Source organism: Macrobrachium nipponense, chromosome 3 (genome assembly GCF_015104395.2).
Source record: "Macrobrachium nipponense isolate FS-2020 chromosome 3, ASM1510439v2, whole genome shotgun sequence".
Taxonomy (NCBI): Eukaryota; Metazoa; Arthropoda; class Malacostraca; order Decapoda; family Palaemonidae; genus Macrobrachium; species Macrobrachium nipponense.
This window is the reverse complement of record NC_087202.1, coordinates 123899668-123916836: the sequence shown is the minus strand read 5'-3', so window position 1 is coordinate 123916836 and position 17169 is coordinate 123899668. Positions and strand designations below refer to the sequence as shown.

General features: G+C 38.6%; 2 protein-coding genes across 2 annotated transcripts in view; both read left to right on the top strand.

Annotated features, from left to right (window-relative positions):
• Positions 1-2483: 2483 nt before the first annotated feature.
• LOC135222492 (protein PFC0760c-like) lies at positions 2484-5289 on the top strand. Its single transcript, XM_064260575.1, has 4 exons — positions 2484-2558; positions 2656-2958; positions 3284-3619; positions 4834-5289. Exons 1-4 carry the CDS (start codon positions 2484-2486, stop codon positions 5287-5289), a joined length of 1170 nt encoding a protein of 389 aa, XP_064116645.1.
• Positions 5290-10059: 4770 nt separating this feature from the next.
• The window catches only part of LOC135222032 (protein trapped in endoderm-1-like), an 82272-nt gene continuing 75162 nt past the window's right edge, over positions 10060-17169 (top strand). Inside the window, exon 1 of the mRNA XM_064260157.1 lies at positions 10060-11103. Within this exon, the coding sequence (XP_064116227.1) occupies positions 10905-11103 (199 nt within the window). The 5' untranslated portion in view covers positions 10060-10904. The remainder of the gene's footprint in view (positions 11104-17169) is intronic.

The following is a 17169-nucleotide window of genomic DNA, read 5'->3' as shown; positions in this document are numbered from 1 at the left end:
CTCAGACATTTTGTTACCGATTTTCTTTCCTACCAAACCAAAGTTAGAAATTAGGATGCGTAGGAACTGACACGCCCCTAGGATATCGCCTGCGATGGGCTTCGCTGAAACAACAAAAGATCGACAACTTTGTGTCTTTTTTTTTTTTTTTTTTTTTTTTTTTTTTTTGCTTTTTACGCCGATGTCTGATCCTTACCCACAAATAAAGACGTACACACAATAATTGCATGCATGCGCGTAAGTTTTGCTGAAGGAAAATAAGAAGTACTAACCGTTTCGGCAGGTCACTTCTCGCACCTAACACATACTGAGAGAGAGAGAGAGAGGAGAGAGAGAGAGAGAGAGAGATGCCAGGCTTTAATGAGGCCCCTCGTCCTTATCTGGGCATTGTTGTGGCGAAAGAGTCCTGCACCCCATTCAGGCTCCCTGGATTTCACGACACAGAAACGCCGTGGTACTGAATATATCGGACGACAATAATGTCTCTCTCTCTCTCTCTCTCTCTCTCTCTTTTTCTCTCTCTCTCCTTTGTGTCGGCATCGAACGCACACGACTCTCACCCGTGACTATTGTCGTCCAGATCATTATTGTCGCAGAATAATACGCTTACATCGCCATGAAAAGAGAATTAGTCTGACAGGAGGCCCCAAACATACATGATGGGACAAGCACCGCCTACTTACACTTCTTTTGAGGAAGTGCGGCGACTCTAACATGAATAATAATGGGCTGATCAGTGCTTGGAAGGGTGTCCGCGAATAAAGAGCAAAAGCCTTCGACATATATAAGATCTTAAGAGCGTCCATGGAGTGAGGGAGTGGCCGAAATCATCATCACTATAAGATTGTGTGAAAGCCAAAATGGCGACATCTTATGGTAGCACCCATTTCTAATGGGAAAAGCGTGCGCACACACACACACACACACACACACACACACACACACACACACACACACATATATATATATATATATATATATATCTATCTATATATATATATATATATAAAATATGCTTCTCAGGAATGTCTGAAAACTCTGTGAGATAAAGAGTGCGATTAGATAACTCGCAGCCACTGGGCTTAATCAAGTTCCTAACAATGTATGATATTATTTCTTTTAATTCATGTTTGGTATTATTTTTCCTTTAATGAATTTCGCGGGCGCACCATCGCAAATAATAATGCACTCATCAAGTTATACATAATAATCGTCTATAAATTATTAGAAATAAAGTAAAACGCACACACAAACACACTCCTGCTATAGATGAGTTAACTTTCAGCTCGAAGTCCCTTGGTACACACCCATTGATGATTCTATTATTATGTACAGTATATATATCATTCTCCTTTACCACTGTGTTAAAGAGAGTCCTTTGGGCACCGCAAAATATTTTAGAAACAAACTTCATGAATCAGCACCAAAAAGTGCATTGAGTGGAATGATTAATTTTGAGTCGAGTGGGCCCAGCCTTTCGTTTGAAGGGTTCGATCCGCAATGTGAGTCAGAAATTTATGTGTGTGTATATATATATATATATATATATACAATATGTATACAGATAATAGGGGTGCAGGAACATTTTTCTGAGGTCCTCTGAGTTTGCCCAGGCAACGCCAGGTTGGTCAGCTATTCACATATAAAACATAAACCTCCTATTTCCATTTATATCTCGTCAGCGCGTGTGTGTCTATTCTGGTCTGCGCTTGTTCGAAAGAAATCCGAGACCGGTCATTGTACTTATTGAGTACTAACGAGGCTGTCATTGGTTAGATGAGGTGAATATGAAGCGCATAAAGGCCTTTGTTGGACCATAAAACGAAGTAAGACAGGGGAGTGTCATTCCAAGAGAGAGAGAGAGAGAGAGAGAGAGAGAGAGTGTGTGTGTAGGAGATTGAGATATCATGATTAGATAAAGCATGTATAAGAGAGAGAGACAGAGAGAGAGAGAGAGAGAGAGAGAGAGAGAGAATGTAGGAGATTGAGATATCATGATTAGATAAAGCATGTATAGAGAGAGAGAGAGAGAGAGAGAGAGAGAGAGAGAGAGAGAGAGAGAGAGTGTGTGTGTAGGAGATTGAGATATCATGATTAGATAAAGCATGTATAAGAGAGAGAGAGAGAGAGAGAGAGAGAGAGAATGTAGGAGTATTGAGATATCATGATTAGTAAAGCATGTATGGCAGAGAGAAAGAGCAGAGAGAGAGAGAGAAGAGAGAAAAGAGAGAGAGAGAGAGAGAGAATGTAGGAGATTGAGATATCATGATTAGATAAAGCATGTATAAGAGAGAGAGAGAGAGAGAGAGAGAGAGAGAGAGAGAGAGAGAGAGAGAGAATGTAATTCAACAGACGTGATTGTCTTGGTATTCTTAACAAGAATACTATCATTCTTCTCTGGTGTAACTTTTCCCGGTAGTTAAACGTCTTCAAAAAATGGCGCCTCTTCTCGTCTTTCTAACCAATTCAAAATCATTTTGCACATGTCAGGATGGTGGCCACATGCAATGAGTTTGGAATACCAACCTCCATCCGTCGATAATGAAAATCAGGATTACGTAGGATTCGTCGATAATGAAAATCAGGATTCCGTAGAATTCGTCGATCGATAATGAAAATCAGGATCAACATAGAATTCGTCGATAATGAAATCAGGATTACGTAGAATTCGTCGATAATGAAAATCAGGATCACATAGAATTCGTCGATAATGAAAATCAGGATTACGTAGAATTCGTCGATAATGAAAATCAGGATTCCGTAGAATTCGTCGATAATGAAAATCAGGATTCCGTAGAATTCGTCGATAATGAAAATCAGGATTCCGTAGAATTCGTCGATAATGAAAATCAAGATCACATAGAATTCGTCGATAATGAAAATCAGGATTCCGTAGAATTCGTCGATAATGAAAATCAGGATCACATAGAATTCGTCGATAATGAAAATCAGGATTACGTAGAATTCGTCGATAATGAAAATCAGGATTCCGATAGAATCGTCGATAATGAAAATCAGGATTTTCCGTAGAACTTCGTCGATAATGAAAATCAGGATTACGTTAGAATTCGTCGATAATAAAGAAATCCAAGGAGTTACGTAGGATTCGTCGATAATGAAAATCAGGATTACGTAGAATTCGTTGATAATGAAAATCAGGATTACGTAAAATCCGTCGATAATGAAAATCAGGATTACGTAGAATTCGTCGATAATGAAAACCAGGATTACGTAGGATTCGTCGATAATGAAAATCAGGATTACGTAGAATTCGTAAAATCAGGATCACATAGAATTCGTCGATAATGAAAATCAGGATTACGTAGGATTCGTCGATAATGAAAATCAGGATTACGTAGGACTCGTCGATAATGAAAATCAGGATTACGTAGAATTCGTCTATAATGAAAATCAGGATTACGTAGAATTCGTTGATAATGAAAATCAGGATTACGTAGGATTCGTCGATAATGAAAATCAGGATCACATAGAATTCGTCGATAATGAAAATCAGGATCACATAGAATTCGTCGATAATGAAAATCAGGATTACGTAGAATTCGTCGATAATGAAAATCAGGATTACGTAGAATTCGTCGATAATGAAAATCAGGATTACGTAGGATTCATCGATAATGAAAATCAGGATCACATAGAATTTCGCTGATAATGAAAATCAGGATTACATCAGGAGTTCATCGATAATGAAAATCAGGATCACATAGAATTCGTCGATAATGAAAATCAGGATTACGTAGAATTCGTCGATAATGAAAATCAGGATTACGTAGGATTCATCGATAATGAAAATCAGGATCACATAGAATTCGTCGATAATGAAAATCAGGATTAGTAGAATCGCTCCGATAATGAAAATCAGGATTACATAGAATTCGTCGATAATGAAAATCAGGATTACGTAGGATTCATCGATAATGAAAATCAGGATCACATAGAATTCGTCGATAATGAAAATCAGGATTACGTAGAATTCGTCGATAATGAAAATCAGGATTACGTAGAATTCGTCGATAATGAAAATCAGGATTACGTAGGATTTATTGATAATGAAAATCAGGATCACATAGAATTCGTCGATAATGAAAATCAGGATTACGTAGAATTCGTCCGATAATGAAAAAAATAAAATCAGGAATTACGTAGAATTCGTCGATAAATGAAATCAGGATTACGTAGGATTCTTCGATAATGAAAATCAGGATCACATAGAATTCGTCGTAATGAAAATCAGGATCACATCCAGAATTATCGTCGATAATGAAAATCAGGATTACGTAGAATTCGTCGATAATGAAAATCAGGATTACGTAGAATTCGTCGATAATGAAAATCAGGATTACGTAGGATTCATCGATAATGAAAATCAGGATCACATAGAATTCGTCGATAATGAAAATCAGGATCACATAGAAGAATTCGTCGATATGAAAATCAGGGTTACGTAGAATTTCGTCGATAAGTGAAATCATGGATTATCGTAGAATTCGCGATGAATGAAAACAATCAGGAGGTTACGTATAAGGATTCAATCGATAATGAAAACGGTCGAGGATACAAAGAAAAAAAAAACATCATAGAATTCGTCGATAATAAAAAACTCAAGAATTACGTAGAATTCGTCGATAATGAAAAATTCAGGATTACGTGAGAATTCGTTGATAACAATGTGAAAATCAGGATTACGTAGGATTTCTCGATAATGAATCCAGGAAAATCATTATAATTCGGTTCGATATTGAATCAGGAATATAGAATTCGTCGATATTGAAAATCAGGATTACATAGAATTCGCTCGAAATTAATGAAAATCAGGATTACGTAGAATTCGTCGATAATGAAAATCAGGATTACATAGGATTTATCGATAATGAAAATCAGGATCACATAGAATTCGTTGATAATGAAAATCAGGATTACGTAGAATTCGTCGATAATGAAAATCAGGATTACGTAGAATTCGTCGATAATGAAAATCAGGATTACGTAGGATTCATCGATAATGAAAATCAGGATCACATAGAATTCGTCGATAATGAAAATCAGGATCACATAGAATTCGTCGATAATGAAAATCAGGATTACGTAGAATTCGTCGATAATGAAAATCAGGATTACGTAGAATTCGTCGATAATGAAAATCAGGATTACGTAGGATTCATTGATAATGAAAATCAGGTGATCAACATAGAACTTCGTCGAAATGAAAAATGCAAAAATCGTATTAACGTTAGAATTCGTTCGATAAATGGAAAATCAGGATCACAGTAGAATTCGCTTCGATAATGAAAATCAGGATTACGTAGAATTCGGTTCGATCAATTGAAAAATCAGGGATTATGTATTAAATTCGTCGATAAATGAAAAATCAGGATTACCGTAGGATTCATCGATTTAATGAAAATCAGGATGACATAGAATTCGTCGATAATGAAAATCAGGATTACGTAGAATTCGTACGAATAATGAAAATCAGATTACGTAGAATTCGTTCGATAATGAAAACAATCAAGGATTACGTTAGGATTTATCGATAATTTTTTGGCAAAATCAGGAATCACAAGATAGAATTCGTCGTTCGATATTGAAAATCAGGATTACATAGAATTCGTCGATAATGAAAAATCAGGATTACGTAGAATTCGTCGTCGATAATGAAACAATCAGGATTTACGTAGGATTAATCGGATAATGAAAATCAGGATCGCATATAATTCGTCCGATAATGAAAATCCAGGATTACGTAGAATTCGTTCGATAATGAAAACTCAGGGATTAACGTTAGAATTCGCCGATAATGCAAAATCAGGGAAGGATTTCCGTAGAATTCGTCGAAATATGAAAATCAGGGATTCCCGTAGAATTCGTTCGATAACATGAAAATCAGGTATTACGTTAGGATTCATCGATATGGAAAATCAGGATCCACATCGAATTCGTCCGATAATGAAAATCAGGATTCCGTAGAATTCGTCGATAATGAAAATCAGGATTATGTAGAATTCGTTGATAATGAAAATCAGGATTCCGTAGAATTCGTCGATAATGAAAATCAGGATTCCGTTAGAATTGTTCGATAATGAAAAATTCAGGATACGTAGATTCGTTGATAATGAAAATCAGGATTACGTAGGAATTCGTCGATAATGAAAATCAGGATTACGTAGGAATTCATCGATTAATAAAATCAGATCACATAGCCATCGTTCGATAATTGAAAATCAGGATCACATAGAATTCAGTCGTAATGAAAATTCAGGTTCGTAGAATGTCGATAATGAAAATCAGGATTACGTAGAATTCGTCGATAATGAAAATCAGGATTACGTAGAATTCGTCGATAATGAAAAAAATCAGGATCACGTAGAATTCGTCGACAATGAAAATCAGGATTCCGTAGAATTCGTCGATAAGGAAAATTCAGATTCCGGAGAATTCGTCGATAATGAAAATCAGGATTACCGTAGAATTCGTCGATAATGAAAATCAGGATTACGTAGAATTCGTTCGATTAAGGAAAACAGGATTACGTAAAAATCCGTCGATTAATTGGAAAATCAGGATCACGTAGAATTCGTCGACAATGAAAATCAGGATTCCGTAGAATTCGTCGATAATGAAAATCAGGATTCCGTAGAATTCGTCGATAATGAAAATCAGGATTCCGTAGAATTCGTCGATAATGAAAATCAGGATTACGTAGAATTCGTCGATAATGAAAATCAGGATTACGTAAAATCCGTCGATAATGAAAATCAGGATCACGTAGAATTCGTCGATAGTGAAAATCAGGATTCCGTAGAATTCGTCGATAAGCCGAACTCATTGCATAACCACTATACTTTACATACATGTACAAAATGATTTTAAGTTGCTTATAAGTGAGTACAAAGGCCCTATTTTTTTTTTATACGTTTGGCTAACGGAAAAGTAACTTACAGCTGGTTCTAATATGTTCTCACTGATAATCACGTATAGGTCTTCAACTCTGTCTGTTTAAGATTACTAGGACAGTCACGTCTGTTGAATTGTATTCTCTCTCTCTCTCTCTCTCTCTCTCTCTCTCTCTCTCTCTCTCTGTCAGTTAGTTTTATGATAAAGAATTCCGACTCACTCGTGTTTGTTCATACAGATGATTACTACGCGCAAAAGTTTCATAAAACATCATGGACTCGAAGAAAAGTTGAGCATTCAGCGAACGTGGATATCATGTTTATCCTAATTTCATGAATGTAACGAGACAATTCTAAGTTCTCGTATCGTTTTTGGCCAAAGTGGTTTTTTGCGACACACGCCTTAACAACGAATACTGTCAGACACCAGACTTTGTGAAAAATAATGCCTAATAATGCTCCAAGTCATAATGGGAAAGTCTTACAACGATTTTCTGCTAAAAAAAAAAAAAAGAAGAAGAGAAAAACCAGGCGTGGGATGGGGGCGGGAGGGGGAGTCAGGTTAGGGACAGGAGAAGAGAGGAGGGGGGGGGGGGGTGTGTGGAGTGGGGTCTCTTGTTACAGCATTTGACCGGTTTCTGTAGGGACCTTGACTTGGCTGTAGTTGGCGAAATTTCATTAAGGTCTGAGAATACTCCCTGATCATAATCCCACCCTTCATTTCTCTCGGATATGAATCTGGAATCGAATTCCTTATCAAGTGTCCCAAGAGAGACGTTTGAATTAGATTAGATAAGCCAGATTTGTATAAAATGTTATGCTATCGGCGGAGCCATTTTGTGTTTGTAGATTTACACCAGGCGTGCATTTGATGTCTAGGCCAGTCCCTTACGACGCTTCTGATTGGCTGTTGATAAGCCAATCACAGGGTTGGGAACTCTCCTCAGTCTCTCTCTCTCTCTAGGGTTCATATAAGCAGGATGTATGTTCCACCTCTCCTGTGGGATGCTTTTGAAAGAGGAGTCCCTCAGGAGAGGTGAAACATACATCCTACCCGTGTGAACTCTCTCGAGAGAGACTGAGCGTTTCCAGCCCTGTGACTGGCTTCTTATCAACAGCCAATCAGGAGCGTCGTAAGGGACTGGCCTAGACATTGAAATCTCTTCACGAATACTTAATTTGGGACCTATGAGGTCATTTAGCGCTGAAACGGAAACGGACAATAAAGTTTGAAAGGTGCAACAGTAGGAAAACCCCGCACTATGAGAGGGTTAAGGGAAGTCAGATGGCAGAAAGAGAATATGAACGGAAGCATAGTAAAAGGAACGAAAGGGGTTGCAGCTAGGGGTCGAAGGCACGCTACAAAGAACCTTAAGGTCTATTTTTACCCTTTTTTTTCGTTTGTATCTTTCACGCAAATCTCAACTTTTGTGTGTTTGTGCTTTTCAGGCGTATTCGTCTGCATGGCAACTCAGCAACTTTGGCGTCTTCGAAAATTAAGTGCAAGTTTGATCTCCGAGTCGTCGTCACCAAACTATGTCAAACTTCTTGTAGAAAGACGTCCTCTTCGCTTCTCGGACTGAGTGCGACATTCCGCCAGGCTGAAGATGAAGGTGGGCGTCCCGCCCGCATGAGGAACAACACTTGGGACCTCCACAAGATGAGGAGGCGGTTGGTTTGCGAAACGGCTCCTTCCAACAGACCCACTGATGTTCATGCTCGTGAGTTGAAGGGGCTACTTTCAAGCGTCTTCCACCGTTGCTTTCGTCAGTCTGTGTCATTTCTCAGCCGAGTTTGTCTGATACATACATACATACATACATACATACATACATATATCACTAATTCCACGTACGAAGGTGAGTGAAAGTCCGGGTTTTCATTCACTCACCTTCTGACGTGGAATTTGTGATATTCCCAAGTATATACGTGTTCCTTCGTGCTACATTGGACACACACACACACACACACACATACATATATATATATATATATATATATATATATATATATATACATATGTATGTATGTATGTGTGTATGTATGTATGTATGTGTGTGTGTTTATACATACATACAAATACGTATAAATGTATAAAAGCTTGTATGTAATCCATATGACTTCTTGTCCTGTAATTAGAAACAATTTTCAGGTGTATTTCAATCAGTTACTTTCTCTCGTCATACTCATTCCAATACACTTTGAATAATGATCAGATTAAATGGTTCTGACCAGCTCCAATGGTGCGATTGATTACTATGCGAGGTCACATTCACTGTCTGGTGAGAAAAAAGGGAATTCGCGTTTCTACCAAGGAAGGAGGAGGAGGAGGAGGAAGAGGAGGAGGAGGAGGAGAGGAGAAGGAGGAGGAGGACTACTTCCCACTATTCTGACCATGAATTTGTAGTCAGGTATATATATATATACCAGTGCTACTCTCTATCCGCTTTTGAGTTTCAAACTACCGCGCGTTGCTAAGAATACGACCATCTCTTCTTTGCCTCACAAATGGAGCTTGGCGTGACTTTGTGAGAACCTCTCGGGAATCTTCAGTGCCTGATTAGGTCGGGTTCCGATTCTGAAGAGGCCTTCATGGGCGACTCTCCCAGCGTCAGAAGATGTGGTGGTGGTGGGGAGGCTGGTTGGTGGTCAAATTCGAGTTGTAAACACCTCCTAGCCCCGATGGAGCCAATGTTTACGTTCTTAAAGCAATCGAAATTCGTCAGTACTACTTTGAAGTCAACAAAATAAACGCGCTCTACCGTCGCATTCCTGATGTTCCAAAGTCAATGGACTGCCATTATCGTCAGGAAAGATAAGCTTATCAGCGAGAGTGGATGCCAGTCCTCATTTTCATCCACTAATCGCCCTCAAAAGGTCGTTCTGGCGGGAATTGTGGGAAGGGAAACACGACGGGGAAAAGGATAAACAAATAGGCAAATAAAGGCAGAGAAAACCGTTGCCTTCTGAGACTCGTCTGTCAGTGGTGGCACTGTGCTGGGCACAGGGCACCCGGGAATATAGGTTTGTGGGAGTCCTTGGAGGGGAGGGGGCCGGCTGGGCAAGGTCCCTTGCGGTTGGAGGGGATGGGGCGACCCTCCACCCTGGCAGCATGGACCAGACACTGGCGTTCGTTCAGTGAGACCGACCGAGAGCCGAGTTCTTCACTCAGAACCTCTGAAAGAGCCGTGCGAGGCGGGACTTGCGTCCGGCAGCTCTTCTGAAAACTCACTGGAACCACTACTGACGACAGCGAGGCTTCGTTTTACCTCGCGTTGACCCCGCACTTGCAGATTAAGCGGCCTCGCCCGCCTTTTCATTTTGGCATTAAACCAGGCAGACAGACCCACGGAGGTGGACGAAGGGCCAGTGAAGGAAACAAAGAGGGGGGCCGTCTGTTACCCTGTGACGTGAGAGGATTGTTTTTGGTGTTTCGTTCCTCTCTCTCGCGGGAGGACTATTCATGAGGCCTTTAAAACGGCAGGTTTTGAATGTGTTTGTGTCCTCCGGGCGTCATGGAATGAGCGGACCGCGGTTCATTGTTTACTTCCCATTACGATTGTGAATCTCTTCCTCTCCCCAGCAATTGACAGACAGCCTTGCGCCTTCCTTCGATAACCCCCCCCCACCCCCCCCTCACCCCCACTTCCGCGATCGTTTTCTTGGCGTCTTGTGAATGAGAGCAGCAGGAGGGGCTGAACGTACGTAAGCTCGCAAGGGCAGAAAGGATTTGCGTCATGTCAAACGCCAGCGACCGTGATTGATCGCCACTGCCGTTTCATAAAACCCGCTATTATTATCCCTGACAGTGCAAATAACGTCCCACTTTTAATTCCTCCTCCCCCAACTCCCACTTTTCTGATTTTAGTGCTTCTGGCCCAGAGTGCGAGAGTGACACTTCCTCAATCTCTCTCTCTCTCTGTTTCTCCCCGCCTGTGAATCGAAGTCTGTGGACTGCTAAAAGCCCTAGGGAGTCAGTCACTCCCTCTGACCATGGATCCATCTGAGGCAGCGGCGTTGGTGTCCTCGGAGGATCTGTCCAACCACAGCGGGGATGGGCTGATCCTCAGCAACAACGGATCGTCGTCAGGGGAAGGGGAGGAGGCTGCTGCCCGACTCATCCACTACCCAAGGGCGGCCACGATCTTCGCCGCCGTCGCCAGTATCGTCTTCATCATCGTCGGAGTGTCGGGTGAGTGTGATTGCTGACCGTGGGCCTTGTGGCGTTTTGGGGTGCTTGCTTATCTTCAGGTTAAGTTTCTCATTCTCTCTCTCTCTCTCTCTCTCTCTCTCTCTCTCATACACACACGCACACATATCTTTCTATCTGCAAGTTGTCGACATTTTTCGTTTTTTCATCTCTCTCTCTCTCTCTCTCTCTCTCTCTCATACAAACCTATATCCATGTTTGAATACATTTTTCCTTTTTTTCATCTCTCTCTCTCTCTCTCTCTCTCTCTCTCTCTCTCTCTCTCTCTCTCTCTCTCTCAATACACACACCCGCACGTTTGTCTACATTCTTCATGACCAGGAATATTCAGATTTTCAAACTAGCGACACAGCACATACCACAGATGTTATTAAACCACAGATGCTATTAAACTACAGATGTTATTAAACATCAGATGCTATTAAACCACAGACGTTATTAAACCACACAGCCTCATCATCTTCGTTTAAGGAAATCGTTGACCGACAATTCTGCCAAGAGCTTGCGTATAGTCACGAGCTGACAGATCTCAGTCCACAGGATAATAATAATAATAATAATAATAATAATAATAATAATAATAATAATAATAATAATAATAATAATAATAATAATAATAATAATATTTCGGAAGGAGATCTCGTAGCCATGTTTTATTAAAAATGACTGTTGCTTCAGCACTATTAATCTTGTAAAGAGTCTTCTCCATATTTCTGATGACGGCTTTCTCGTTGTTGCTTAGACTGGCGAGAAACGCACCAATTATTATTGTATAAGCAATAATAAATCAAATGGCTCAACCGAATTTTACCATGCCTTTGGTGCGTTGTTGCTCGCCAGTCTAAGCAACAACGAGAAAGCCGTCATCAGAAAGATAGAGAAGACTCTTTACAAGATTAATAGTGCTGAAGCACAGCAGTCATTCTTAAACACAAATAATAATAATAATAATAATAATAATAATAATAATAATAATAATAATACTAATAATAATGTATTAGCCTGGCCCCATAGCATGGACGGAAGGTAAGGGACCCTGGTATTCAAGGTCGGACATCCTAATGTATCCAAGTCACAGCTCCCCCAAGAACACCCACTCTGAAGCTAAATAGTCTTTGATCCATTGTTTCTCAGGCTGAACAGGTGTATTTTTTTTGTGCGTGTGTGTGTGTGGTGGTGGGGGGAGAGGGGGGGAAGTGGGATCCTATTTCTGAACCCTCTTTTTGAAATCCTTCGGCAGATCCTGTGATATGCACTATATATAATATTATAATTAATACATATATAAATATATCTTTGTCAGGTCACCACAGGTGTAAAAATAAGATAAGGTGTACGTAGACAATATATATATATAGATATATATATATATATATAATATATAATATGTGTGTGTGTGCATACATACATATAATTCATGTGGATTTGCATCTGTTATAGGCGCAAGTCTTACCCAAGTTCTAAATAAGTACTGTAACCCTTTCACCATCCATTGACGACTTCTCTCACTACCCTCACATTCATTCCTCCAGTGCCAGGACCAAGTTCATCTCGAAATCGTTGTTGATATTATCTCGTAACGTATGATTAGAAATCCAGACGCGTCCTTAAGCATTAAACTCTGTACCCAGTACATGCAATGCGGCTGCCATAGGTATGTGCTCTCTCTCTCTCTCTCTCTCTCTCTCTCTCTCTCTCTCTCTCTCTCTCTCAACGTCGTTAAAGGTCGGAAACGCCGTATCCAATCGGTCTAACGCCCTACAATAAACTTGACATATCTTTCTCCCAATAAGAACTTCAACGGTTACTATAATGCTTCTCAAAGGAATTTGGCAGCAACAGGTACTCAAGAGGAAGCCTGAACATTCATCCTACATCACCTTTTCGTTTTTTCATGTTCTAGATGTTGATATTGGTCCGGATAAAGCGGTACTGGGAGGGAAGGACTTCTCCAGGATTATGGCAATACGACATTCCCAGTGTTGTTTTAGATTTAAAGCGCGGCCTTATGCCAGCTCGGAGCAAGAGCCCGTAACATTCCCGGCTTGTAATGTTCGCAACAGGGTGAAAGCAGTCTATACATGGGCTGTGCCGGTAGTTAGATGGATGGAGTAGAGGAATGAAAGATTTATTATTTATTATAATTTAGTATTCGGAAGATGACCCAAATTCACGTGAAAGAAGTCCACTAAAGGGGCCACCGATTTATTATTATTATTATTATTATTATTATTATTATTATTATTATTTTTATTATTATTATTATTATTAATTATTATTATTTTTATTATTATTGAAATTATTATTATTCAAGATGATGAAACCCTATTCATATAGTAGAAGAAGCCCACCAAAGGGGCCACCGATTTAAATTATTATTATTATCCATTATCTTTAATTTATTTTAATTATTATTTATTATATTATTATTTATTATTATTATTATTTTATTTTATTATTATTATTATTTTCATATGAACCAAGCCCACCAAAGGGGCCACCGATTTATCATTATTCTTTATAACTTTTATTATTGTTATATTATATTATTATTATTATTATTATTATTATTATTATTATTATTATTCAGATGATGAACCTTATTTATATGGAACAAGCTCACCACCAAAGGGGCCACTATAGAGTTGAAATTCAACCTTCCATAGAACGTTAAAAGGTGTCCATCCGAAAGAAGTAACAGAAGGTAATGGGAAATACAGAAAGAGCTCAGTTGTTAAAAAAAAAAGAAGGATAAATTAGCAAATAAATAAGTAAATACAATTGTAAGTAAGTCCTTGTACTAGTGGAATAATGTTGTTTAGTTCCAAGTGCCCCACGACGTCCTATGAAGGGAGGCTGTTCTGTACCACAGTCCGACGGTGCGAGGAATAAAGACTGGACGAATAGAGGGTCTTTTCCAAAACACTTCCCCGGGTTTTCAGTCTTTATTACGAGCGGAAGAGCTGCACACACATATAGCAGAGCGCCGTTCCCGTCCCATGTTATTTATTGAAGGACAGTTCACTAGCTACAAATATGGTCAAACTCGCCGATCTTATCTTCGCCAGAGAGAGAGAGAGAGAGAGAAATTCATTTTCATATGCCGAACTGGATGTTTTTGGCCATCTTTCGGCACTTCCCTTTACCTGCTCTTACTTCTTCCTGTTGAATACCATAATATTCTGTGAGAGCTTCAATTTCAAGTCACTGGCCCCTTTGGTCTTGGCCTGCCACCTCGGTGGCCGCGAATTCGATTCTCGGGCATTCCACTGAGGGGTGAGAGATGTGTATTCCTGGTGATAGCAGTTCACTCTCGACGTGGTTCGGAAGTCACGTCAAGCCGCTGGTCCCGTTGCTGAATAACCACTGGTTCCATATGAATAGGGTTCATCTTCTGAATACAATAATAATGATAATAATAATATCTTTGGAAATTTGAAATTCAAGTCAGTGGACCTTGTGGTGGGATTTATCCATATGAATGGGGTTCATCTTCTGAATAATAATAATAATAATAGTAAGTTTGGATGCTCTATCGTCCGCACTATTTAATTTTTCGAGTGTAAATTACTGCCAAGGACATCTTTTCCGACGATATCCTGTAATTGAAGCCTCCTGCTGCTGCCATCGGGGAATCCTTGAGTAGCTCGACTGGACTGACTGATTCAGTCGATTCTCGGAAATTGGCGTCACTGATTTTTTTTTTTTTTTTTTTTAGCGAGTTCGTGAATTATTTTGATACTTAAAACATAATCCCCAATGTCCATACACACGCAGTATATATATATATATATATATATATATATATATATATATATATATATATATATATATATATATATACTATATATAGTGAATACTACAGGAAAATTATAGCAGATAGTCAGTACCAAGCGCTTTCGCATTTATCTGGGCCTTGGTGAGGCGGTTATATGATGAAGTGACGTTGCGTATATATATATATATATATATATATATATATATATAGATATATATATATATATATATATATATATATATATATATATGTTACCTCATTTAAAAATATCAAAAACATCATGACACGTAACGGAGGTAAAAGGGAACTATTGAATCCAGTAGAAAACAATACAAAACAAAACAAAAATAGACAAAAAAAAAAAAAAAGGTAACTGAAAATCAAATTGGGCCATCCAGTAATAAACGGCTGAACACAAGACGTTTGGGTATTGGAACAGTAAATTCTTATGTAAATACATCTAATATATTATTGTATATAAATCCCGAGTCCTTCCAGTGGAAGAAAAACGTCATCCCAATAAATGGCAACCTCGGCATAATTCATTCTGACATCAGGACGCTATAATGGCGACGCGATCCGAGATACCTGTGATTCGTGAATGGCTGGATATATATCGCTATTATATCACACACACTCACACACACACACACACACATATAATATATATAAATATATATATATATATATATATATATATATATATATATATATATATATATATATATATATAAATATCTTCCTCACATCTTCACGAGATGACTTATGGATTTGCCCGAACACAAGACCTCATGGAATGTCTAGAAATACGATAGCAGTGAGACCACGAGATGCCTTCTACTCTCTCTCTCTCTCTCTCTCGCTCTCTCTCTCTCTCTCTAGCTCACAAATGGATGACCCGCGTTCGATGGGCACGCCCTTTGATGAATCCAGCGTGCCTGGGTCAACCTGAATATTCATTACAGACTCACTTGGTTGAAACCCTTCTTAAGATACTCTCTCTCTCTCTCTCTCTCTCTCTTTATATATATATATATATATATATATATATATATATATATATATATATTATATATATATATATATGGGTATACAATCCACAATGAAGTAAATTCCTCTTGTAGTTTAAAATATATATTTCTTGTAAGGATTAAAGCTTTCGACCATCAACTGTGGTCTTGTTCACTTTAGTGAACAAGACCACAGTTGATGGTCGAAAGCTTTAATCCTTACAAGAAATATATATTTAAACTACAAGAGGAATTTACTTCATTGTGGATTGTATCCCCATTTACTTAGAGGTACGACATAGTACCTGGCTTCTGCATATATATATATATATATATATATATATATATATATATATTATATATATATATATGTAGATATATAACTTTTATATATACGGCTATAATTTAACATGTACGTATATATATATACGTGTATATATATATATATATATATATATATTATTATATATATATAAATCAATTCTGTGTTAAAACAGGAAACAGGATACGTCTCAAGTACAAAAGGCCCATTAACACACTCTGGTTTAAAGCTGAGGAGTATATTTCGGTGGACCACCTCCCACCCTTATCAAGTAATGACTCACTACTTGATATGGGTGGGAGTTAGTCCACCGAAATATAGTTCTTAAGTTTTAAACCAGGGTGTTTTAATGGCCCTTTTATACTTGAGATATATATCTATGTATTATATCAGTAAACCTCGGAGCTCTACTATAGAATTCTTATGGGAGGATCTGGCGCGCTCTCTCCCTCAAAAGGACAGCCATTTGGGTTCTGTCTTTCATTCCGAGAACAATTCAATCTGTTTAGCATGACAGTCACGTAACAACTGAAGCGTCATTAAACCATAGACGGCCAGTCCTGAGTCCTCTCTCTCTCTCTCTCTCTCTCTCTCTCTCTCTAATTCTTCACTCACTGACACAATACAAACTCCACCTGAATCAAAGGCGAAATTTGAGAGACGCCGGGAACAGCCTCTCGAGAGCTGCTTAAAATTTAAACTGGTGCGCTGCGGATTTGCAGAACTCGAAATGAAAGTGTGCTAAATCCACGGTCAAGTAGAGCCTTGTTTCACCAACGAGAATTGAAATATATATGCTCTATTTTATTACGAATCACTTTTCTGTACAGTTTAGCATGCACATTACTTCCTTTTTACATTTTCATTCTAATAAATAAATCATACATATCCTATTCTGAAATTCCTGTATATTCCACTCGACGCGAAACAACTTTTTC